Source organism: Halichondria panicea, chromosome 15 (genome assembly GCF_963675165.1).
Source record: "Halichondria panicea chromosome 15, odHalPani1.1, whole genome shotgun sequence".
Lineage (NCBI taxonomy): Eukaryota > Metazoa > Porifera > Demospongiae > Suberitida > Halichondriidae > Halichondria > Halichondria panicea.
This window is the reverse complement of record NC_087391.1, coordinates 5,162,947-5,186,770: the sequence shown is the minus strand read 5'-3', so window position 1 is coordinate 5,186,770 and position 23,824 is coordinate 5,162,947. Positions and strand designations below refer to the sequence as shown.

The window sequence follows — 23,824 nt, the reverse complement described above, 5'->3', positions numbered from 1 at the left end:
GCATGCGAACCATTAAGTGTGTGTGTGTGTGTGTGTGTGTGCAATAAAGTATATAGTGCACCCTAATAGGGGTTATCTCATGTTCTATTGCTACAATGTTAAGTTCTCTGAGTGAGTGCCATGGATCTATTTCTGTAATCACGTTTTCTCTTAATGGCTGCTATAACCGAGCAAGCCCTGAACAGGTACAGGACTGCAAGTATGAAGTACAGCACCTATATAGAAGGGACAAGAGCATTATAATAAATAAGCTACTATGTACAGGCTATCACCGGCATGTAATTGCCATAATTGTGATCAGACGTCAAAGGAGTACAATACATGCCTATATATAAGTAATATCAATCGTGCATGTATATATACCTGGATGGTATTACCTGAAGCACCACCCACCACCATATTAGATTGCATTGCTTTATGAGTGCATGGTAGCAATCTGATTGGTCCATTAGATAATGATTTGTGTAATAAACTCATTCCAATTCCAATAATGAATCTCATTATATATATACATGGCAAACAGTATGACACAAACGCAATCAGCAATAAGTAGGTTCATATCCTTGTGCTGGTACTGCTAATACATAACAAAGATTAGCCTATAATTATATATACTTACAGCCATGTACGTATGCAGTGTTGTGTGTGCTATAGGGACTCCACTACTGATTAACATGACATGTGTGCATTCTTTATGCTCACTATTATAGAGGTGTTTTGTACTTACTGTGAGAACAACAAAGATAGCAACTCCTGCTTGTAGTCCCCCAACATTGCTCTGATTCGTATCATTGCTCTGAGCCCTGTGTAAATCACCTGACCACAGTGTAGTGATCCAAGCGGCCTGCCCGCAGGCTATTAGGTAGATGAAGAACAGTACCCAGCTGTGTGTAATGTCCTGCATGTGTTTGTGGGTAGAATTATTATTACATGTACATGCAGCTATGAGGCCAAATTAAAGTTTCTGTTCTGTTTGCGTATAGACACTGCAAGAAACTTTAATTTGGCCTCTATTGTATTGTGCATGCCTCAGTTCACTTTAATATGTAATATAATTATGCCTATGTAGCTATAGCTATAGGTTCCCCTACCCAGACTTTTATAGAGATGTCACAATTCAACGTGCAGCCATGCAACTAAAGAGAGCCTTTATAATTATGTCTGGGTAGAGTCCCATTAATACTTGCATGTGTGTGAAGTTGAAGTCACTATACAGGAAATTGCTATATATAGCTCATACCAGCCATTGTGTAGTTATAGTCAAGTGAATGTAAACTGCTATTACTATTATATAGCTGGAGTAACTCACCCATGCTAGAAAGCAGTTGGAGATATTTTTGGAGCAGACTCTACCCAGTAGCATAGGCAGCTCAAAACAACAGCTCACCACAAGTTGTGGTATGGGCCATAGTATTCCTGTGACCAGCGTTATTATACCGCCAGAGGTTGAGAAACTGGCCAAACCAACAGCTCCTGATATGGGCAGCAATAGCAGGGGCAGTCCCAGCTGTGTGGTGCATAAGTATTACACTGTATACATACAGCTAGTGTTATAAATACACGTGCATCCAAGGGCTTATAAAGAAAAGTTATATTCTCTTTATAAGCACTTGATAATTATACAGCCGGGTATCCATTATTAACTGTGTTAGCTGGCCACCTCTATTACAGCCACTGCATGTTGGTTTCCCTATATAATAATATACAGGGACTTACCAATAGAATGATAATTCGTATAGTCACCTCCACCCTTCCTTGCCAGAAACTACAAAGACCTTGGGCTGGGGGTGTAACTTTTTTCTTAGCATCCTCTTCTCTCTCTTGCACTGCGTTGTTTTGCTCTCCCCTCTGTGATACTACTCCGGTAGGCTCTCTCCTCTCTGGTAGTACAGGTAGTACGTAATCGTAGCGCTCTCCTCCCTCTGGGAGTACTTCGTAGAGTTCTCCTTCCTCGGGTATTGCTTCGTACAGCTCACCATTCTCATGTCCAGCAACAACAGGGTCTGCCACACAGTAGACGTTGCTGGCCTCAATACTGTAGGCGCTGTTTTGTTGAGTTGTTATGACCTCCAGATAGTCGGGCGGTTGATCGTTAATATCAGTATTGGACATGTAGGCACAGTTTTGCTCAATGGTGTACGAATCCAAATCATTGACAACATATTCGTTATTTACTTGGTCGAAATCAACATATGACTGCTCACTGGGAGTAGGACTGCCGCTTAAGTGTCTGTCTGTCTCTTTGACAACTTTAAGATTATCAACTTGATCGCATTCCTCTACTATAAGTCGTCCATTTGTGCTTGCTGCGGTGGTCTCTGTTGCATCCATGGCTGTAGTAAGTCACACTAACTAAGTAAGATAGCTGATTAGTATTTATACTATTTTGCCAGCTTGTGGGGGGCCTCGGGGATGATTAATTTTAATGTCATTAGCTCTGCCTTTATAAGTATAAGAAATCCCTTGTATGTGTTCTGTGTATGTATCAACATCAACATGGGTGATCACATCATAATAATTAACACATTCTTATTTTGTATAATATTATACTAGACGCAACAGTTCTTTCATTGTGCATGACTGCATCATTGTGACTGCACTCTGTACTCGTCCATTTTCTTCTCCCAGTCTTGCCGTATGAATGCAATAAGCCAGCTGGCTTTGAGCATGTATGACCCGGCATAAGCGAAGCCCAAGATCTACATCATGAGTAGATAGTAATAACTGTGCATACATGTACATCATTGACTCACTGAGCATGTAGCAAGCAGGCCTATTTCCCCATTGATCTCAGCTGTTGCTTGAGGTATGGGGAGCAAAATAGTCCAATCTGTTGCTAACCATATCATTTGAAAGCACAATATCAAGTACACAACATACAGAATAACGCTGTGTACAATGTCCTGTATAAGAAAACAGATAAAGAAAACTTATTTTAGTGTAGTGGTATATATGTTGTGTCTTACCCAAATCATAATGCATTTCGTAGCCTTGGTGACGTACACTCTAGCAATGAATAGGAACACTTCTGTTGTACCGGCAAATGTCAGCATGAGCATCCAGCTGGCAATAGTGGCGAAGGTAGGGGTGGGTGTGTAGCGGGCACTCAGGTCGGTGCCTAGGCTGGTCCCGTAAATACGGCCCGCATTTACAATGATTGCGAATAGCAGCAGAAAAATTACCGCCCCCAGCTGTGTGTGTGTGTGTGTGTGTGTATAGTTGAAGGCGTATAAAGTAATACATGTATAGCTTACAGCTAGGTTGGTGATTCTGATAGCAATCTCTGCTTTGCCTTGCCAGAAACTCCAGAGTGCTTCTCCTGGTGAAATGATCTTTTTGCTCTCTTTTTGACCCTCTGCGTCCACTCTTGGCTGACTAACTGTGGCCTGGCTAATACCACTCTCAACAGCTGCTCTGTCAGGGATCTCTTCGTACAGACTATTAGACTGTATCACTCTCCCTCTTCCTGAAATTGCTGTCTCCTCTCTTATCTGTACGGTTGCATTGTAGGCACAGTTGTCTTGGATTGTCACTCTGTGGCCTTGCTCCTTTGGATTCTTCAGATATCCATCGTAGCTTTCACCGGGAGAGGTATGGAGTGGTTCGAGGCTAGCATGAGAACGTATGTCATCGTGTATCTCCACATACTCATCGCTAACAGCACTCAGTGGTCGTTCTTTGCTTCCTCCATCTATCTGATTGGATTCAGCTATCACTTCCAAATACTCTCCCCCAGGTTTTCTGATCTGACGATTCTTGTTCATCTTTTTGATTCAATTCTTCTGTCTTTGTTATAGATTATCACTAGCTACTCACTAGCTACCGGTAGAGTTGGTTTTCAGAAGCACTATGTATGTAACAATTTGATTCAGCTCTAATTGTACATAAAGTTTCCCTACTAATAGTTGACGTGTTTTTGTCGTTTTCACGGTCCATTCCCTATCTTGTTGTGGCCTAGTACATACTTATAATTTTCTTAGCTGAGGATTCTCCATGCCCAAAATTTACATTGATACCCCCCCAACACACACACCACACACACACACACACACACACACACACACACACTATGCATGTATCTGCCCATGCACACACACACACACCACACACACACACACACACACACACACACACACACACACACACACACTACTATCTATTTATTTTGACTAATGCCTGAAGCTAATTGAACCAAAATTAGAGGTAATGATTGTCCTGTGCTTGCCACATAGAAGAACCACGTATCAACTACAATATAACCACAAAGCTTGGCCCAAACAACACAGCTTTAATGTTATAGTTTAAGCCTCCTTAAGGTCAGAATTAGAATGACCTGTATTACAGCATAAGTCCTATATTTCAACATGACTTCAAATGTAAACATAGCTTACAATAATTATTCAACATGGCCCCAAGTGAATAACTCACAATAATTATTGAAGCTACCCAAATATATAGGATAAAAAAAGGGATATATCATTAATCATTTGGAAAGGGCAGAACGAGCCAACTGCCATATTTTAAGATGTAGCACATAGTATGCTCATCACATCCCAGTACTACACTCAATTTAACACCATCTCAACCACAATCAAATACAAAGAGCAACAACCAATCAAATCCTGCCCATGCATACTCAGTCATAGCTCACATGAACATCAGCTAGAAAACACATGGTAGAAAGTGCCTGATACCCCAGAAGAAAAATAAAGTAAGTTACTGTACTTTACTATATGTAATCTGCAATCTTGACCCCAATTTACTAAAACATCACTTGTGGTATACAAATTTGATCCAAATGGATGCCAAAACTTTTAAGATAATGATCGACTTATGACATGCATGCGGTTGAGACCCGGATACAGGTATCAACCCACACACTTTTACCATTATCCCCCACCATAAGTATTAACATAATATACAGAACTAGATCTATTTGACTTTCACTAAGTAAATACAGCGTCATGTGTGAAACTTTTCCTTTTGTTTTTTGTGACACATTGGTTGATATGGGGAGAGTTGGCGCCATCAAAGATCTTTAACCCATCATATCTGATTCTCAAGGTCAGATCAACCAAATGTGCCCTCATGATTAGTTAGGTCACTTTCATAATTATATTATAATCACCATCAGTATGTCAAGCGTTTATTATTACCATGATAATTCATATCACGAACACTTATAGCCTATGTTACCTCACAAATCTGTTAATTAATTTACCTCTATTAAAACCTTTACCTATACCTGACTGTTAGATTCAAAATACCATCAGATGCCGACCTTTGTAAAAAGATTATATAAGTGAGCATTCCGTTTGAGCTAGTAACGCGAACAGTTGACACTATTTCTCCCACACAAATGATACTTTTTTGTATACCCTCAAACACACACACTCACTCACTCACTGATACTCCCCCCCCCACACACACACACACACACTCACTCACTGATACTCCCCCCCCCCCCACACACACACACACACACTCACTCACTGATACTCCCCCACACACACACACACACACACACTCACTCACTGATACTCCCCCCCCACACACACACACACACACACTCACTCACTGATACTCCCCCCCCACACACACACACACAGAGGTGGTGACCCAAGTGAGGTTCTCTCAGGACTGTCGCTTCCTCTACTCTGTATCTGGAGACAGGTAAGAGACAGCTGTTCACAATCACAACACTTACAATCCCTCTCCATTGCAGCTGTATTTTTGTGTGGAGGCTGTCCAAAAAGTTAACACAAGTAAGCCAGTGCTCATGCATGCCGTAGTGAACAGTATAGATGTGATTGTTTTCGGACTATAGTTTCCCCGACCAATCCTAGCAACTTTCACATAGCAAACATGCAATTTTCCGGCTATTTATTTTCTTCATAAGTACACTTTACATGCATGCAGCTGTTTAAATTCTATCCTATTTAGGCAATGCACAGCCGACTCTCTGAACTGGGACTCCCCCTCCCCCCTGGCCAAGAGACTCCGCCCACATCACCCCACACAGCCAGACAAACCTTCACTAAGATAAGAACCTCCACCCCTCACGCCCCACGAGTACTACCTCCGAGAAACATAGGAACAGACGTCAAAGATGTTGGTAAGTTGGTACTGAGAGGAATGAAATGTAAAATGGCGAGTAGAATCGAGATTCTAATATTCCATTTTTCTCTCATTTTTCTCTTAGTTCTTGAGAGTGTGGATTCAGTGGAGCCGGATTTTGAGTATCGAATGAGCATGCTTCCCTCGTGGGCACAGCGGGAGGCTGTTGGGGGAATCCCCTCTGTGGGGGTTGGTGAGGGTACGGAGCAAATGGCTGCTCCAGTGGAGGGCAGATGGGCAGAGGTGAGGGGGTGGGTGTGGCGAACTGTTACTATGACGGAGTATACACGTATATATGTTCTCATGGTGTGTCTGCATGCATGTAGTCTAAACTGCATGGACAGCTTCAACTAGTACATATGTACGTTAAAACTTTCTTATCAATAGTTATGTAATGTTGCACGTTTTTTTCTTTCTATAGAGAGTGGCAGGAGAAGAATTGAAGCTAGCTGTTCAAGAGCAAGGTACTTACACAGCTGCACTTGAAGTGTTGTATTGTGTTGTGTTCCACAGATTCTGATGTTGATCTGGAGGATCTAAGTTCTGAAATGTCTCGGATTGTTTTTGAGAAACAGAGTAGTGTCACGGAAGTCATTGATCTCACAGAGGTAGGCCTCAGGGTATTATTAAACGTACATACAGCTGTGTTGCTATGGATTTTATCACAACCCATTGTGTATTTATCTTGTTGTAACACGTACAGGCTCCAATTATTATAATTATTATGCTAAAATTTTGTGTGTAATAATAATGATCGTTGTTTTGGCACATGTAGGATGATGATGAGAATGTGTTGCCTGATAGTCACGTGATTGACAATGAAGGTCATGTGACTGAGGAGGCCAATGAGTCAAAGAGTTCTGATGGTTCGGATGTCCTCAAATTTTATACATCATCATTGAGTGACGAAATAGACCCAAGGTACGCTCTAAAGTTTGTGTTCTTTATTATTGACCTTTTGTATTATAGCATTTTCTGTGTTACCACACCTATTAAACCCTCGGACACAAAGGACGAAAGTGAAGATGATGGTAAATCATGTTTGTTAGCTGTACATATGTTGTGCACTCACTCATTACGTATACTTGTCCCTCACACGCCCCCACTCTTCACACACCCCACTCCTCACACACCCTCACTCCTCTCACCCACACCCCACAGAGAGCCCTAGAGAGTCCCCCATTGATTCCCCCGTACCCCTCAACAAGATATTGGAGGAAGAAGAATCTTCTTTCCTTAAGGCACACTTTGAAAGCTTGGAGAAATCGGGAGACCCTCAGCTGCTCAAAGTACCCAGTCCCCGACAAAGCATCTCTGCAAAGTTCAAAGAGACCCTACGGTAAGATGGAAATTATGCAGCTGTCGATAATTATGGATACACTTTCTAATGTAGTGTACATGCATGCATGCAGACAAATTCCTGTGAATTTCAATACTCTCAACATTTATTTTGTTTATCATTTTCTCTAGAAAAGTAATACATGTCGGTGATGGTGGCCAGGTGGGATTAGGGGAATCCCCTCCTCTCAGCGAGGCAGCTGGTATAGTAATCTCTGTCGAGGACAGCACCAGTCCCGCGGACCAACCCCAGGATGACAGTCAGACTACACCCATGGCCCTGCTAGACGGAGGAGCTGAGTCTGCAGACATTGCGGCAGCTGTGGATACTGTGACACACAAGATTGAATACACAGATAAATCGGTAGGTAAATTTGGTGATACATGATGATGATTCATGTGTCCTTGGTGCAGATGAAAAGAAGGCTCAGTTTTGAGACAGACGTTGCTAAAACAAGGCAAAAGCTGGTGGAGGTGCTTTTATGTACTGTACAATTACTGTTGTAGCCCTTAGGCCGTAGTACATGTATATATACTGTACAAATGCATGTACTACGTATGACCAATATGTTTTCTTTCTCACTCCACAGCTTGGCTATTCTGTGGAGAGCAGGAAACAGATTGTCACAGCAACTGAACCATCCCCCTCCCCTAGTGTTGAGCAGCTACTAGACAATTCCCCACCTCTCCATCCTGCCAGTGATGGTCCCCCCTCTGGTAGTGATGGTCCCCCGTCTACTAGTGATGGTCCCCCCTCTGTTAGTGATGCTCCTCCCTCTGCCAGTGATGGTCCCCCCTCTGTTAGTGATGCTCCTCCCTCTGCCAGTGATGGTCCCCCCTCTGTTAGTGATGCTCCTCCCTCTGCCAGTGGTGGTCCCTCGTCTGTTAGTAAGAAAACTGTGTCAATTAAACCAAGAGCCAACAAGAAACCACCATCTCCAGACTCTGACAGTGATGTGAGGGCCAGGCTTAGCTCCATTACTGATGGTCTGGATGCTAACTTCAGAGCTCTGATGGAGCTGCACGATCAGGTGTGTTTAGGGGAAGCAATGTTTAAGCCAGTTGCAAGCTACACATATATATACTAACTGTATTCATTGGTGTATTCCATTTTGTGTACTTGCCAATGTCATCCCAATTTCCCTTCACCTACTATGTACAATTTGTAAATATAGCTCTTACGAAGAAGACCTTTCAACTGATACAAATTCAACAGTACTGGTGTAGTTATGACTTACCCACTCCCTTGTGTTCTGTATATAGGTAGTGGCGAGTGGATCAGGTGATGCTACCAGCGATGATGTTGCTACCTCCATAGCAACGTACCTTACTACCCTAAAAAGCAATGTAGCCTCCGTGGTGAACAAAAACAGACAAATGTGGAGAGAGAAAATGATAACAAATTTGTCGGAGAATCCTATACCGGAAATAGGAGTGGTTTCAGAATCTGCCCCTGAGTTATTGAATTCTAACGAAGAGACGAGCTTTGAACAAGGTGGCGTGGCTGATGTGTGTGAGGGTGGCGACTCTTGTGAGGAATGTGATGACTCAGAAGAATTAACTCTACGTATAACCAAAGAAGAGTACGATAAATGTATTCTTGCCAATGAACTACTCACTTCGTTTGTGACAGCTTTATCAGTTAAAGAACAATTGTCTGAATGTGACACTTAATTGACTTACAATGCTTCATTTCAATGTGCTAAAAGCTACAGAATGTGATTATTTAACATGCCAAAGTTGCCATGTATGTATAATTATGTGTACATTGTAATTACGTGCATGCAGTCATTAATCATGTGCACTATAAATATCATCATAAATAAACAATTGTAAGTTATAGAGTTATAATTAATTTTACAGTCATAATAATTTTATGGGTTAAAATAATGATCGTATGAAGCTATAGCTTAGGGTATGATTATAGTAGACACGAAAAAAAAGTGTTCAAGTTCAAGTTCAGACAGCCACCATTGTGAGGATGAGGAGCACTGAGAGCACTAGAGTCACGATGGAGGGCATTGTACCCAGAGCCCCACACACCAGCCCCGTGTCAGCACTTAGGCCTCGGAGGAGACTCAGCTCACTTTCAGAATAAGTATCCAGGGCTGACCATGCAGAGATGGGGTTACATACCCCACCCACTCCAACTAGATACGTCTCGCCAATGCTCAGACGTCTATTGGGGTTACCACATGATGTGAGAACATCAGGTCCATTCGTCATCAATGGATTGCTCTGTTGCCGTCAGGCGTGTGTGTGTGAGGAGGAAGATGATCCTAATGATAATTTTGACAGTATCTGGTATTGTCAGTATCAACTTACAAAGGTGGTGTTTATAGGCTTGAACACTTCTATTAGCTCCATAGTATACTGGCACGGGTTGGCTATAGTGTCATAGTCATTGGTAACGTTATTGAATGGGCACACGTTTGGACACCTGCCAAACTCTGCCTCTGCTGTCAAGTTCCGAGTGGGTAGGCCAGACACATTCATTATAGCTGTGGGGACAAATAATTAAATAGCTGTACAAAATAACGAGTTCACTTTAGACTAAGTATACCTGTGTTGACAGATAGTGCACTGCTGAGATCAGCGCACATGTCGAAGCTATCAAAGCCGAAGCTGGCACCCTCACACGTCCCCATGGTCATCACCTCGGCGGTCAGCGTGGAGTCAGCTTGAGTGGTGTAGTTGACACACTTCAGGTTAGTGGTCCCCATGACGCAGTTACATACGGCACCAACTACCCGGGCCGAGTACACCATAGGGCTGTAATGTAAACAATAACAGTATCAAAGGAACACAGCTAAATGTAATAATAATTATTACATTTAGCTGTGTTCCTTTGATTTTTATAGCTAGCTAGTGATTCTGAAGACCTACAAATAAAGCTACACCTAGAATAATAAGATAAATGGTTTAATATTCACAGTAATGCAGCTATTTTGTATATGGACATAGATCTATACAGGGGCGGATCCAGCCAAAAATGTATAGATGAGTTATAGAACAAAAGCGCGCACGCAAAATGTTTGACCAAGTATATACTTACAAATCTACTGTCTATGCCTTGTCATGTATACAGTGAATGGTATGTGTGGAATGAATGTGTATTTACTACTTAGTATGTCCTGGACTTCTCCTCATGCCAACAGATACTAATACTTTATAGTTCACAGCTTGTAAGTTAACCACATTGCTCATTTAGCCACAAGCAGGTTGAGCTAGTTTTTGTGAGTGTTTGGGGGGGTTGCAACCCCTGAAACCCACCCCCTAGATCCGGGCCTGTCTATGAGTGTTTGGGGGTTGCAACCCCTGAAACCCACCCCCTAGATCCGGGCCTGTCTATGGTATAGGTACCAATGTGTACTATACCGTATTACTAGAATGTTTTGCGAGCATCAAACATTTGCGAATTTTGTGAGGGTTGTTCAATTCGCAACAATAAAATCCGCAAAACCTAAATTATTACTAGTAAATACACACAATCCTTGCCAGAACGCAATAGTTAGATCGCGCAAAGGGTCACATTTTCTGCTGATTTGGCTCATTTGCAAAGGTTTTTCACCAGCAAAATATTCTAGTAATACGGTAGACTAATACCATATGTACCTGAAACAGAAGCCATCTCTTATGGTTGCTGGTCTGGATCGTGATAAGGCTTCTGGGCAAGAGCAGCATTGAGCTGCCTGTAGACCACAGCACAGCACTAGAGCACAGAGCAGCAAGGCTTTCATTCTCCAACAATGTAATAATAATTGTTGCTGGGTGAAAAATGTAGCAGCCCCTCCCACTCACACATAACCTCAATAAGAAGACGCGGATGATTTAAAGGCTAAACAACTCAACAGACAAATAGTTATTACTGTCCAGTTAATTCATTAAGTTCCTCCAGGAAATATGTGCATTTCTCTCTGAGAACCTTTATTGCCTCCACCATCAGCGTGTCCGGTGGTAAAGCACCCGATGATTCCACGGAAACTACAGAGAGAGGTGGAGAGGAGAAATGATTAGTATAGCACTGGGTAGAAAACCAAACATTATTACTACGAAGTATAATACTAGTGAAAACCTTAGCGCAATAATGAGCCAAATCAGCAGTGCATTTTGCTAAGGCAAGTTGTGATGTCATAAAGTACCAGTATACATGTATATTAAAGTGTTTGCAGTGTTATTTTTGCTATGTCATAAACACTACTGCAACACATTTTGTAAGTGTTCACAAAACACTGTGGTAATACAGCAGTCAACTTACAGATGAAATGGTCCCTAACTCTGGACAGTCTCACACAGTCTTTCAGCTCCTGCAGGTACAGCCAATTATCAAGTTATGGGCAGTCAAAGATAGCTATATACAAACAGGCTCATTTCGGAACTATTTCTTGTTCTTCGAGAATGGATCCAAACGCAATCACTGATCTAAACACATTAATTACAGTTATAACTTTAAAGGCTCACATAAACCATAAACGGTCCAGTAAAAGACAGTTGTTCTAAGGGAGATTTATATTGTATGTAACTAGCCAACAGATTTCAGTGGGCTCTGATCAACAATCAATCCATCCAACCAGCATGGACTACACTAGCCCACCTCATGCCTAAGCATGGACTGCACTAGCTCACCTCATGCCTAAGCATGGACTGCACTAGCTCACCTCATGCCTAAGCATGGAATGCACTAGCTCACCTCATGCCTAAGCATGGACTGCACTAGCTCATGCACCTCATGCCTAAGCACGGACTGCACTAGCTCATGCACCTCATGCCTAAGCATGGACTGCACTAGCTCATGCACCTCATGCCTAAGCATGGACTGCACTAGCTCACCTCATGCCTAAGCACGGACTACACTAGCTCACCTCATGCCTAAGCATGGACTGCACTAGCTCATGCACCTCATGCCTAAGCATGGACTGCACTAGCTCATGCACCTCATGCCTAAGCATGGACTGCACTAGCTCACCTCATGCCTAAGCACGGACTACACTAGCTCACCTCATGCCTAAGCATGGACTACACTAGCTCACCTCATGCCTATGCATGGACTGCACTAGCTCACCTCATGCCTAAGCACGGACTACACTAGCTCACCTCACGCCTATAAGCATGGACTGCACTAGCTCATGCACCTCATGCCTAAGCACGGACTACACTAGCTCACCTCATGCCTATAAGCACGGACTACACTAGCTCACCTCATGCCTATAAGCACGGACTGCACTAGCTCACCTCATGCCTAAGCACGGACTACACTAGCTCACCTCATGCCTAAGCATGGACTACACTAGCTCACCTCATGCCTAAGCATGGACTGCACTAGCTCATGCACCTCATGCCTAAGCATGGACTGCACTAGCTCACCTCATGCCTAAGCACGGACTACACTAGCTCACCTCATGCCTAAGCATGGACTGCACTAGCTCACCTCATGCCTAAGCACGGACTACACTAGCTCACCTCATGCCTAAGCACGGACTACACTAGCTCACCTCATGCCTATAAGCATGCACGGACTACACTAGCTCACCTCACGCCTAAGCACGGACTACACTAGCTCACCTCATGCCTATAAGCACGGACTACACTAGCTCACCTCATGCCTATAAGCACGGACTGCACTAGCTCACCTCATGCCTAAGCACGGACTACACTAGCTCACCTCATGCCTAAGCACGGACTACACTAGCTCACCTCATGCCTAAGCATGGACTGCACTAGCTCACCTCATGCCTATAAGCACGGACTACACTAGCTCACCTCACGCCTAAGCACGGACTACACTAGCTCACCTCATGCCTATAAGCACGGACTGCACTAGCTCACCTCATGCCTAAGCACGGACTACACTAGCTCACCTCATGCCTAAGCACGGACTACACTAGCTCACCTCATGCCTAAGCACGGACTGCACTAGCTCACCTCATGCCTAAGCACGGACTACACTAGCTCACCTCATGCCTAAGCACGGACTACACTAGCTCACCTCATGCCTAAGCACACACTAGCTCACCTCACGCCTAAGCATGGACTACACTAGCTCACCTCATGCCTAAGCACCTCTCTACTGCACGTGTCCCTCCTTGGGTCCACCACCTCAGCATAGGACTTCCCATCCTCACATGCACCCTTTGCAAAACACTTTGCCAGTTTCCTAGCATTGGCTCCAGTCACAGGTTGAGTGAGGATGATCTCAGGTAGGAGGCGGTATGAAGCTGTGGCTGTGTGTGTGTGGGGTATGAAGCTGTGACTGTGTGGTGGGCGGGCGGGGAGGGAAGTGGGTGAGGCTGCTTCGAGCAAGGTTAGGTATACATGCAATACCATATACGGTAGTACATTATATTGTGTGGTTGCTCTGTACTAAGTAAAGGGATGCATTCTCACACTGTAACAGCTGTTCAAAGCAACAAGCATTTATTACAAAAACAGAGAGAAAGGTAAAAACTTTTTTCGAACATGAAACTACATCACATCATAATTAATAACACAGGCAAATTACCTTAGCTGATAACAATTAATAGTGGATGCTTTGGCATCTTACAGTAAAACAAACTAATCATGCACGTGTGAAGAGACATGCAGCTAAGACTCTAACTAGCTAAAAAAGGAGAAGAGTTTGTGTTTACTAGCAAGGGAGTCGTACAATGATAGAAGGTTCGTACACGGGACGTAGTTGGTTATCAGTGACGTTAGAGCAGCGGGTGTTCTGTACTAGGCTATACTCGTCGGATAGATAGCCATACACCAGATCAGTGTGCACCGAGGAACAGATGTTGGTACTGCTAAATGTACAATTATTTTCTCCGTAGTTAATGACATCTCTGTAGTTGTATTGTATTTGCCCTCGGCCTGTAGTCGGCAGCTGCAAGTATCGAAGTTCGATCACACAAGAAATATTTGTGAAAACTGAGGAGAATATTCCCTGAAACTCTCCATCTGGGGCACTTTTGACATCTCCCATTAAAAAGAAACGGTTCAAATCTGGATACAACACAGCAACAGGCTCTCCATGCTCAGAAAGGTTTGTTCGACCAAGATGGCGATAAACATTGACAATTGTATTAAATTGGGGATTTTGAATAGGGTAGTCAAAGAAAGCAACTTTGCACTGTTCATCCAATCTTTCAATATCACCAGTACCATATATCGGGTTCAAATACATATCATACACTGGGGGTCTAGATGCATAGTAGAGAAACAAGTCATCACACTGAGAGTCGTTTTCTATATCAACAGCATCACAAAAATCTGCATTGTTAGACACTGCAAAAAGATCGACTGCATTAAAATAGATCTGAAAAGTTTCAGGGTGATATTCAAACCCCCTTAGGCAGTAAATATCTCGACTGTTATGTAATTTCATGTCGTTGATGTTTTCCAAATTAATAAAGGTACCATTTGGTGGAATAACGGTCCCAGAAATATTAATGAGTGGATGATCAGAACGATAAATTGCAAGAGAGCCATCAAAATTAGTTCCATTCTCACTTCGAACGTATTCAAACCATATGAATCCTACAGCTATTGGTGCTCCCAACGTGGCAATGGCCTCGAAACTCATGCAGAGATAAAACAACTTTAAAAACTTTCCGGCACACGTAGCGTGAGGGTAAACAACCTCATCCCTTTTGGGTTTGTTTTTTTTCCAAAATTGGTCGTAGTCCTTGAGGGAGACTTGACGAGCATACACGCGGAAAACGGAGCGCATAAGCCTCCAAAAAATAGCTGCAAATGTGACAGTCACGCTAATACTTATATCCAGAAAAAGGGCATTGACATCTATTGGTATTGGAGATTTGCAAGAAAGCTGCATGTAAACAAAAAGAATACCAAGGACAAGCATGGGAAGCTCTTGAAGCCATAGTGTAAGTGCACTGAGTGTTTCGTTTCGAGTGACACTATTCCAGCCACGTTTAAAGCAACCGCCGAAAGGTTCCTGGTTGTAATATGCATACAACAAGTTTATCCCCTCATGCAGAATAGAGACAACTGTCAGAAAGGTACCAATTCCTGCAAACGTGAGCCATATAATTAGCCAAATATCATTTCGTGGTAGGAGAGGGTTGCTGAATCCATTGTCCTTAAAGTTGACAACCACTAACCAGTCAGTGCAAGTGTCAAACACAGCCAAGCCAAACGATATAAGGAAGGCAATAAACTGTATGCTAAAATGCGAACATGGAATAACATCTTGGGTTACTCCTGCACACCAACTAATAGCACCAGCATAATTCAAACAATCTTCCATGGTTGCTTTTTGTTTTGTCACTTGGTCATTATTTGAACTACTAAGTAATGACAAAGGCCAATTAGTGGGATGTGGAAGCCAATATATATTAATACAGCTGTATACTATACGTACATATGGTCCACGGCTTAGGTAGGTATTGTCTGTCTATATGTCTGTCTAGGGAATACCATGCACATACCTAATATTTTCTCAAGGGACAATTGAGCTATTGTAATAATAATATTGTAACAGATATAGGGAAAGACTAAATTCTGTATACTAGTACATTTAAAACTGCATGTCAAGAAAGCACATCGGCACACTTACATACTGCATAAGTTTTGCGGTAGAATTAAGTTGGACCAATACCATCAAAATCAGGCCTGACACAAGCAATTTAAAATAATGTGGAATATTTCTAAACACCTTCAAGCACACCGCCAATCCTACTGGTTTTACTAATAACATGCATGGACGTATACTAAGCCTAAAAATTCACAGTACAAGCTCTTACCAACTGGAGAGAACTTGGTGTGGTCTTGTCCGATCCCCTTCACACACAGCAGCCTCACATCCACCTCCTGCAAGGAGAGAAAAATAATATTACTGACAAAATAAATAGGGGTGGGTCGATCACAGTGACAAAACACACACACAGTAACCAGTTTTTGAAAGCCAACCACCATGCAGACTAACTACCAGCTACATGTATACTATACACGTATGGATCCTCACCTGACCGGGTTGAGCTTGGCAATGAAATATCGTCGAGTACTGGTCTAGCGTCCTCCAGTCTTGAGGCCTGGTCTCCAAGGGGCACCCACTTCATGTCAGCTGACAACACTGTACACACAAAAGATGCATGCATGCAGGTACTCAGTCAAATACAAGGGGCACCCACTTGATGTCAGCTGACAACACTGTACACATAGAGGATGCATGCAGGGACTCAGTCAATACAATACTGAGGGGCTATTGCAACTATCATATCATGCCTGTACATTAGCTTATTTAGTACACTCATATAGTACTTACTGTACACAAAGTTAGTAATAAAACAGGCCAAATTCCTACGATTTGGTTGGGCCATGGCTTTTCTCCGAGAATAGAACTGTCTCTATCTCTACTGATTTAAACACACCATTAGATAGACATTACAAAGGCCTACAAAATGCATTTTTAATTGTGCTGGTATACTATCAAAACTCAAGTTATGACGACTTAAAGTTAGTAACAAAACAAACTGTGCCAATCAAACCAAGAGCCAACAAGAAACCACCATCTCCAGACTCTGACAGTGATGTGAGGGTCTGGATGCTAACTTCAGAGCTCTGATGGAGCTCCACGATCAGGTGTGTTTAGGGAAAGCAATCTTTAAGCCAGTTCCAAAGCTACACATAATCACATGTGATATAGGATTGGTGTATGTACTCATTGGCATATTCCATTTTGTGTACTTGCCATGTCATCTCAATCTGAGAATTTCCCTTCACCTATTATAATTATGTACAATTTTTAAATAGCTTTTACGAAGAAGACCTTTCAAATTATGTGTTTAGATATAAATTCAACAGTGTGATGCTGGTTTAATTTGGTGTAGTTACGACCCGCCCACTCCCTTGTGTTCTGTATATAGGTAGTGGCGAGTGGATCAGGTGATGCTACCAGCAATGATGTTGCTACCTCCATAGCAACGTACCTTACTACCCTAAAAAACAATGTTGTCTCCGTGGTGAACAAAAACAGACAAATGTGGAGAGAGAAAATGACTTTGTCAGAGAATCCCATACCGGAAATAGGAGTGGTTTCAGAATCCGCCCCTGAGTTATTGAATTCTGACGAAGAGACGAGCTTTGAATAAGGGGGCGTGGCTGATGTGTGTGAGGGTGGTGACTCTTGTGAGGAATGTGATGACTCTGAAGAATTAACTCTACGTATAACCAAAGAAGAGTACAATAAATGTATTCTTGCCAATGAACTACTCACTTCGTTTGTGACAGCTTTATCAGTTAAAGAACAAGCGTCTGAATGTGACACTTAATTGACTTAACAATGCAATGCTTCATTTCAATGTGCTCTACAGAATGTAATTAACATGCCAAAGTTGCCATGTATGTATATGTGTACATTGTAATTACATGCATGCAGTCATCACGTGCACTATAATAATACAGTAATATTATTAATCATAAAACAACAATAATTATAAGTTATAGGAGTTATAATTTACAGTTATAATAATTTAATGGTCGTATGAAGCTATAGCTTAGAGTATAATTATAGTAGACACAAAAAAAGTGTTCAAGTTCAAGTTCAGACAGCCACCATTGTGAGGATGAGGAGCACTGAGAGCACTAGAGTCACGATGGAGGGCATTGTACCCAGAGCCCCACACACCAGCCCCGTGTCAGCACTTAGGCCTCGGAGGAGACTCAGCTCACTTTCAGAATAAGTATCTAGAGTCGACCATGCAGAGATGGGGTTGCAAACCCCACCCACTCCAACCAGATACGTCTCTCCAATACTCAGACGTCCACCATAGTTACCATATGTGAGAACATCAGGTCCATTCGCCATCAATGGATTGCTCTGTTGTCGTCAGGTGTGTGTATGGGGAAGATGATCCCAATGATAATGTTGACAGTTATCAACTTACAAAGGTGGTGTTTATAGGCTTGAACACTTCTATTAGCTCCAGAGTATACTGGCACGGGCTGTTCATAGTGTCGTAGTTATTGGTGACGTTATTGAATGGGCACACGTTTGGACACCTGCCAAACTCTGCCTCTGCTGTCAAGTTCCGAGTGGGTAGGCCAGACACATTCATTATAGCTGTGGGACAAATAGTATATTTAATTAATAGCTGTAAAAAATAACAACGAGTTCACTTTTAATAGACTAAGTACCTGTGTTGACAGCTAATGCACTGCTGAGATCAGCGCACATGTCGAAGTTACCAAAGCTGGCACCCTCACACGTCCCCATGGTCATCACCTCAGCGGTCAGCGTGGAGTCAGCTCGAGTGGTGTAGTTAACACACAGGTTAGTGGACCCCATGACGCAGTTACACACTGCACCGACTACCCGGGCAGAGTACACCATAGAGCTGTAATTTAAACAAACAGTATAGGAACACAGCTCCATTAATTTATAGCTCAGTATAGTGTTTCTGAAGACCTCAAATAAAACTACACAAGATACTGGCTTAGCATGCAATGTAGATATAGCATGTAGAGGTATGTAGCTAGCTATAAATAATGCCAATGTGTATAATTATATAGATCTACTAATCTACCATATCATAGTAATAGATACCGTATAGCGCGAAATTTTCGAGGCACTTATATTTCGTGGATTGGCCTCTAAAAGCCATTTCGTTGCACAATGTTCGCGGAATGACTGCTTACCGGAAGCCACGCCTTTAAATCTTGCACGTTATAGCAGGTAAAGAACGATTTTCGTGGACTTAATTTTCGTGTAGGATTGCTAACCCACGAAATCCACGAAAATTAAGCCCCTCGAAAATTTTTCGCGCTATACGGTATATTAATATTATGTACCTGAAACAAAAGTCATCTCTTATGGCTGTTGGTCTGGATCGTGATAAGGCATCTGAAACGCAAGATAAGCATTGAGCTGCCTGTAGACCACAGCACAGCACTAGAGCAGAGAGCAGCAAAGCTTTCATTCTCCAACAATGTAATAATTTGTTGTGCTAGTGAGTGGGAGGGGGGTTGATATACTCAACCGATATACTTAGCAAAAAATGTAGCAGCCCCTCCCACTTGCACATAACCTCAATAAGAAGACGCGAATGATTTAGGCTCAACACATAATAATTATTACTGTCCAGTTAATTCATTAAGTTCCTCCAGGAAGTGTGTGCACTTCTCTCTGAGAACCTTTATTGCCTCCACCATCAGTGTGTCCGGTGGTAAAGCACCCGATGATTCCACGGAAACTACAGAGAGAGGTGGAGAGGGGAGACGATCAGTAGCTAGTTCAGTATTTGTAGGTGACAACCAAACATCATTACTAGCATATTAATGAGCCAAATCAGAAGAAATTTCACATTTTGCTTTCAATCAGGCAAGGATTGTGATGTCATAAAGCACCAGTATAAGCATTTGCGGTGTTATGTCATAAACACTAACATATTTTACAAATGTTGGATGCTCACAAAGCTTAGTAGCAATACGGCAGTTAACTTACAGATGAAATGGTCCCTAACTCTAGACAGTCTCACACAGTCCTTCAGCTCCTGCAGGTACAGCCAATAATAATCATAAGACAGGTATAAAACGAAGGGCTACAAAATGCATCTCTTAATGATGAAAATGCACAATCTTACTTCACGTTATGGAAAGTCAAAGACAGCTATCAAAAACAGACCCATTTCGGCAAGGCTTTATTATCCCTTTGAAAATAGATCCAAGCACAATCATTGATCTAAACACATCATTATAGTTATAACTTTAAAGACTCGAGTTAACAGTTGGGAGATTTATTGTATGTAACTACTAGCTAACAGATTTTGGATGGGATGGGCTCTGATCAACAATCAAACCAGCATGGACTACACTAGCTCACCTCATGCCTAAGCACAGACTACACTAGCTCACCTCATGCCTAAGCACAGACTACACTAGCTCACCTCATGCCTAAGCATGGACTACACTAGCTCACCTCACGCCTAAGCACGGACTACACTAGCTCACCTCATGCCTAAGCACGGACTACACTAGCTCACCTCATGCCTAAGCACGGACTACATTAGCTCACCTCACGCCTAAGCACGAATTACACTAGCTCACCTCATGCCTAAGCATGGACTACATTAGCTCACCTCATGCCTAAGCATGGACTACACTAGTTCACCTCATGCCTAAGCACCTCTCTACTGCAGGTGTCCTTCCTTGGGTCCACCACCTCAGCATGGGACTTCCCATCCTCCCTCGTCACTACCTTGATCACACCCTTTGCAAAACACTTTGCCAGTTTCTTAGCATTAGCTCCAGTCACAGGTTGAGTGAGAATGATCTCAGGTAGGAGGCGGTATGAAGCTGTGGCTGTGTGTGTGGGGGAGGTGGTATGAAGCTGTGACTGTGTGTGTGTGTGGTGGGCGGGTGGGCGGGGAGGGAAGTGGGTGAGGTATACATGTAATACCATATACGGTAGTAAATTATATTGTGTGGTTGCTTTGTACTAAGTAAAGGGATGCATTCTCACACTGTATAATAGCTGTTCAAAGCAACACGCATTTATTACAAAAACAGATAAAACTCAAACAAACTTTTTTTGAACATGAAAAACTACATCACATCATAATTAATAACACAGGCAAATTACCTTAGCTGATAACAATAGTGGATGCTTTGGCATCTTACAGTAAAACAAACTAATTATCCACGTGTGAAGAGACAGCTAAGACTCAAAAAGGAGAAGAGTTTGTGTTTATTAGCAAGGGAGTCGTACAATGATAGAATGATTGTACACAGGGCGTAGTTGGTTATCAGTGATGTTAGAGCAGCGGGTGCTCTGTACCAGGCTGTACTCGTCGGATAGATAGCCATAAACCAGATCAGTGTGCACCGAAGAGCAGATGTTGGTACTGCTAAATGTACAATTATTTTCTCCGTAGTTAATGACATCTCTGTAGTTGTATTGTATTTGCCCTCGGCCTGTAGTTGGCAGCTGCAGGTATCGAAGCTCGATCACACAAGAAATATTTGTGAAAACTGAAGAGAATATTCCCTGAAACTCTCCATCTGGGGCATTTTTGACATCTCCCATTAAAAAGAAACGGTTCAAATCTGGATACAACACAGCAACAGGCTCTCCATGCTCAGAAAGGTTTGTTCGACCAAAATGGTGATAAACATTGACAATTGTATTAAATTGGGGATTTTGAATAGGGTAGTCTGCAAAGAAAGCAACTTTGCACTGTTCATCCAATCTTTCAATATCACCAGTACCATATATCAGGTTCGAATTTATATCATACATTAGTACTGGGGGTCTAGATGCATAGTAGAGAAACAAGTCCTCACACCGAGAGTCGTTTTCTATATCAACAGCGTCACAAAAATCTGCATTGTTAGACACTGCAAAAAGATCGATTGCATTAAAGTAGATCTGAAAAGCTTCAGGGTGATATTCAAACCCCCGCAGGCAGTAAATATCTCGACTGCTATGAAATTCCATGATGTTGATGTTTTCCAAATTAATAAAGGTACCATTTGGTATATAAGGAAGGCAATACACTGTATCCTATAATGACATGGAATCACATCTTGGGTTACTCCTGCACACCAACTAATAGCGCCAACATAATTCAAACAATCTTCCATGGTTGCTTTTTGTCTTGTCACTTGGTCATTATTTGAACTACTAAGTAATGACAAAGGCCAATTAGTGGGATGTGGAAGCCAATATATATTAATACAGCTGTATACTATACGTACATATGGTCCACGGCTTAGGTAGGTATTGTCTGTCTATATGTCTGTCTAGGGAATACCATGCACATACCTAATATTTTCTCAAGGGACAATTGAGCTATTGTAATAATAATATTGTAACAGATATAGGGAAAGACTAAATTCTGTATACTAGTACATTTAAAACTGCATGTCAAGAAAGCACATCGGCACACTTACATACTGCATAAGTTTTGCGGTAGAATTAAGTTGGACCAATACCATCAAAATCAGGCCTGACACAAGCAATTTAAAATAATGTGGAATATTTCTAAACACCTTCAAGCACACTGCTAATCCTACTGGTTTTACTAATAACATGGACGTATACTAAGCCTAAACATTCACAGTACAAGCTCTTACCAACTGGAGAGAACATCCACCTCCTGCAAGGAGAGAAAAATAATATTACTGACAAAATAAATAGGGGTGGGTCGATCACAGTGACAAAACAGACACACAGTAACCAGTTTTTGAAAGCCAACCACCATGCAGACTAACTACCAGCTACATGTACATGCACGTATGGATCCTCACCTGACCGGGTCTGAGCTTGGCAATGACAATATCGTCGAGTACTGGTCTAACGTCCTCCAGTCTTGAGGCCTGGTCTCCAAGGGGCACCCACTTCATGTCAGCTGACAACACTGTACACACAGAGGATGCATGATGCAGGGACTCAGTCAATACAAGGGGCACCCACTTGTCAGCTGACAACACAGTACACACAGAGGATGCATGCAGGTACTCAGTCAAATACAAGGGGCACCCACTTGATGTCAGCTGACAACACTGTACACACAGAGGATGCATGCAGGGACTCAGTCAATACAAGAGGGGCTATTGCAACTATCATATCATGCCTGTACATTAGCTTGTTTAGTACACTAGTACTTATACTGTACACAAAGTTAGTAATAAAACAGGCCAAATTCCTACGATTTGGTTGGGCCATGGCTTTTCTCCGAGAATAGAACTTTCTCTATCTCTGGGTTATCACTGATTTAAACACACCATTAGATAGACATTACAAAGGCCTACAAAATGCATTTATAATTGTGCTGGTATATCTATCAAAACTCAAGTTATGACGACTCAAAGTTAGTAACAAAACAAACTGTGCCAATCAAACCAAGAGCCAACAAGAAACCACCATCTCCAGACTCTGACAGTGATGTGAGGGCCAGGCTTAGCTCCATTACTGATGGTCTGGATGCTAACTTCAAAGCTCTGATGGAGCTGCACGATCAGGTGTGTTTAGGGGAAGCAATGTTTAAGCCAGTTGCAAGCTACACATAATCACATGTGATAGGATTGGTGTATGTATACTAACTGTACTCATTGGTATATTCCATTTTGTGTACTTGCCAATGTCATCCCAATTTGAGAATTTCCCTTCACCTACTATGTACAATTTGTAAATATAGCTCTTACGAAGAAGACCTTTCAAATTATGTGTTTAGATACAAATTCAACAGTGCATGCTGGTTTAATTTGGTGTAGTTACGACCCGTCCACTCCCTTGTGTTCTGTATATAGGTAGTGGCGAGTGGATCAGGTGATGCTACCAGTGATGATGTTGCTACCTCCATAGCAACGTACCTTACTACCCTAAAAAGCAATGTAGTCTCCGTGGTGAACAAAAACAGACAATGTGGAT

General features: G+C 42.3%; 4 protein-coding genes and 1 pseudogene across 5 annotated transcripts in view; 1 reads left to right on the top strand and 4 right to left on the bottom strand.

Moving 5' to 3' along the window:
- The window catches only part of LOC135348562 (WD repeat-containing protein 62-like), a 37,793-nt gene extending 28,581 nt beyond the window's left edge, over positions 1 to 9,212 (top strand). The window contains exons 20-32 of the mRNA XM_064546815.1: positions 5,610 to 5,673; positions 5,726 to 5,765; positions 5,944 to 6,115; positions 6,203 to 6,360; positions 6,539 to 6,581; positions 6,631 to 6,725; positions 6,893 to 7,038; positions 7,087 to 7,148; positions 7,279 to 7,456; positions 7,588 to 7,819; positions 7,870 to 7,929; positions 8,046 to 8,486; positions 8,719 to 9,212. Of these exons, the coding sequence (XP_064402885.1) occupies positions 5,610 to 5,673; positions 5,726 to 5,765; positions 5,944 to 6,115; positions 6,203 to 6,360; positions 6,539 to 6,581; positions 6,631 to 6,725; positions 6,893 to 7,038; positions 7,087 to 7,148; positions 7,279 to 7,456; positions 7,588 to 7,819; positions 7,870 to 7,929; positions 8,046 to 8,486; positions 8,719 to 9,129 (2,102 nt within the window). The 3' untranslated portion in view covers positions 9,130 to 9,212. The remainder of the gene's footprint in view (positions 1 to 5,609; positions 5,674 to 5,725; positions 5,766 to 5,943; positions 6,116 to 6,202; positions 6,361 to 6,538; positions 6,582 to 6,630; positions 6,726 to 6,892; positions 7,039 to 7,086; positions 7,149 to 7,278; positions 7,457 to 7,587; positions 7,820 to 7,869; positions 7,930 to 8,045; positions 8,487 to 8,718) is intronic.
- LOC135348565 (uncharacterized) lies at positions 14 to 3,830 on the bottom strand. Its single transcript, XM_064546818.1, has 7 exons — positions 3,255 to 3,830; positions 2,967 to 3,191; positions 2,754 to 2,903; positions 1,717 to 2,699; positions 1,310 to 1,507; positions 728 to 898; positions 14 to 215 (listed from the first exon to the last, which is right to left on the bottom strand). The coding sequence occupies exons 4-7, from the start codon at positions 2,329 to 2,331 to the stop codon at positions 99 to 101; spliced, it is 1,101 nt and encodes a 366-aa protein (XP_064402888.1). The 5' UTR covers positions 2,332 to 2,699; positions 2,754 to 2,903; positions 2,967 to 3,191; positions 3,255 to 3,830; the 3' UTR covers positions 14 to 98.
- A 43-nt stretch (positions 9,213 to 9,255) lies between the features above and the next one.
- LOC135348575 (DNA-directed RNA polymerases I and III subunit RPAC1-like) lies at positions 9,256 to 17,109 on the bottom strand (annotated as a pseudogene).
- On the bottom strand, positions 13,889 to 16,159 carry LOC135348564 (uncharacterized). Its single transcript, XM_064546817.1, has one exon. It carries the CDS (start codon positions 15,701 to 15,703, stop codon positions 14,081 to 14,083), a length of 1,623 nt encoding a protein of 540 aa, XP_064402887.1. The 5' UTR covers positions 15,704 to 16,159; the 3' UTR covers positions 13,889 to 14,080.
- A 736-nt stretch (positions 17,110 to 17,845) lies between the features above and the next one.
- LOC135348572 (uncharacterized) lies at positions 17,846 to 23,285 on the bottom strand. Of its 2 annotated transcripts, XR_010398782.1 has the most exons (8): positions 22,702 to 23,285; positions 22,528 to 22,550; positions 20,564 to 20,754; positions 19,898 to 19,946; positions 19,246 to 19,646; positions 18,592 to 18,791; positions 18,342 to 18,517; positions 17,846 to 18,274 (listed from the first exon to the last, which is right to left on the bottom strand). XR_010398782.1 is itself a non-coding variant. In XM_064546834.1 (4 exons), the coding sequence occupies exons 1-4, from the start codon at positions 19,371 to 19,373 to the stop codon at positions 17,999 to 18,001; spliced, it is 780 nt and encodes a 259-aa protein (XP_064402904.1). In that variant the 5' UTR covers positions 19,374 to 19,421; the 3' UTR covers positions 17,846 to 17,998. The 2 variants fall into 2 exon arrangements, 1 of the variants encoding a protein (XP_064402904.1); XM_064546834.1 differs by lacking the exons at positions 19,898 to 19,946; positions 20,564 to 20,754; positions 22,528 to 22,550; positions 22,702 to 23,285 and having other exon boundaries at positions 19,246 to 19,421.
- Between the last annotated feature and the right edge of the window lie 539 nt (positions 23,286 to 23,824).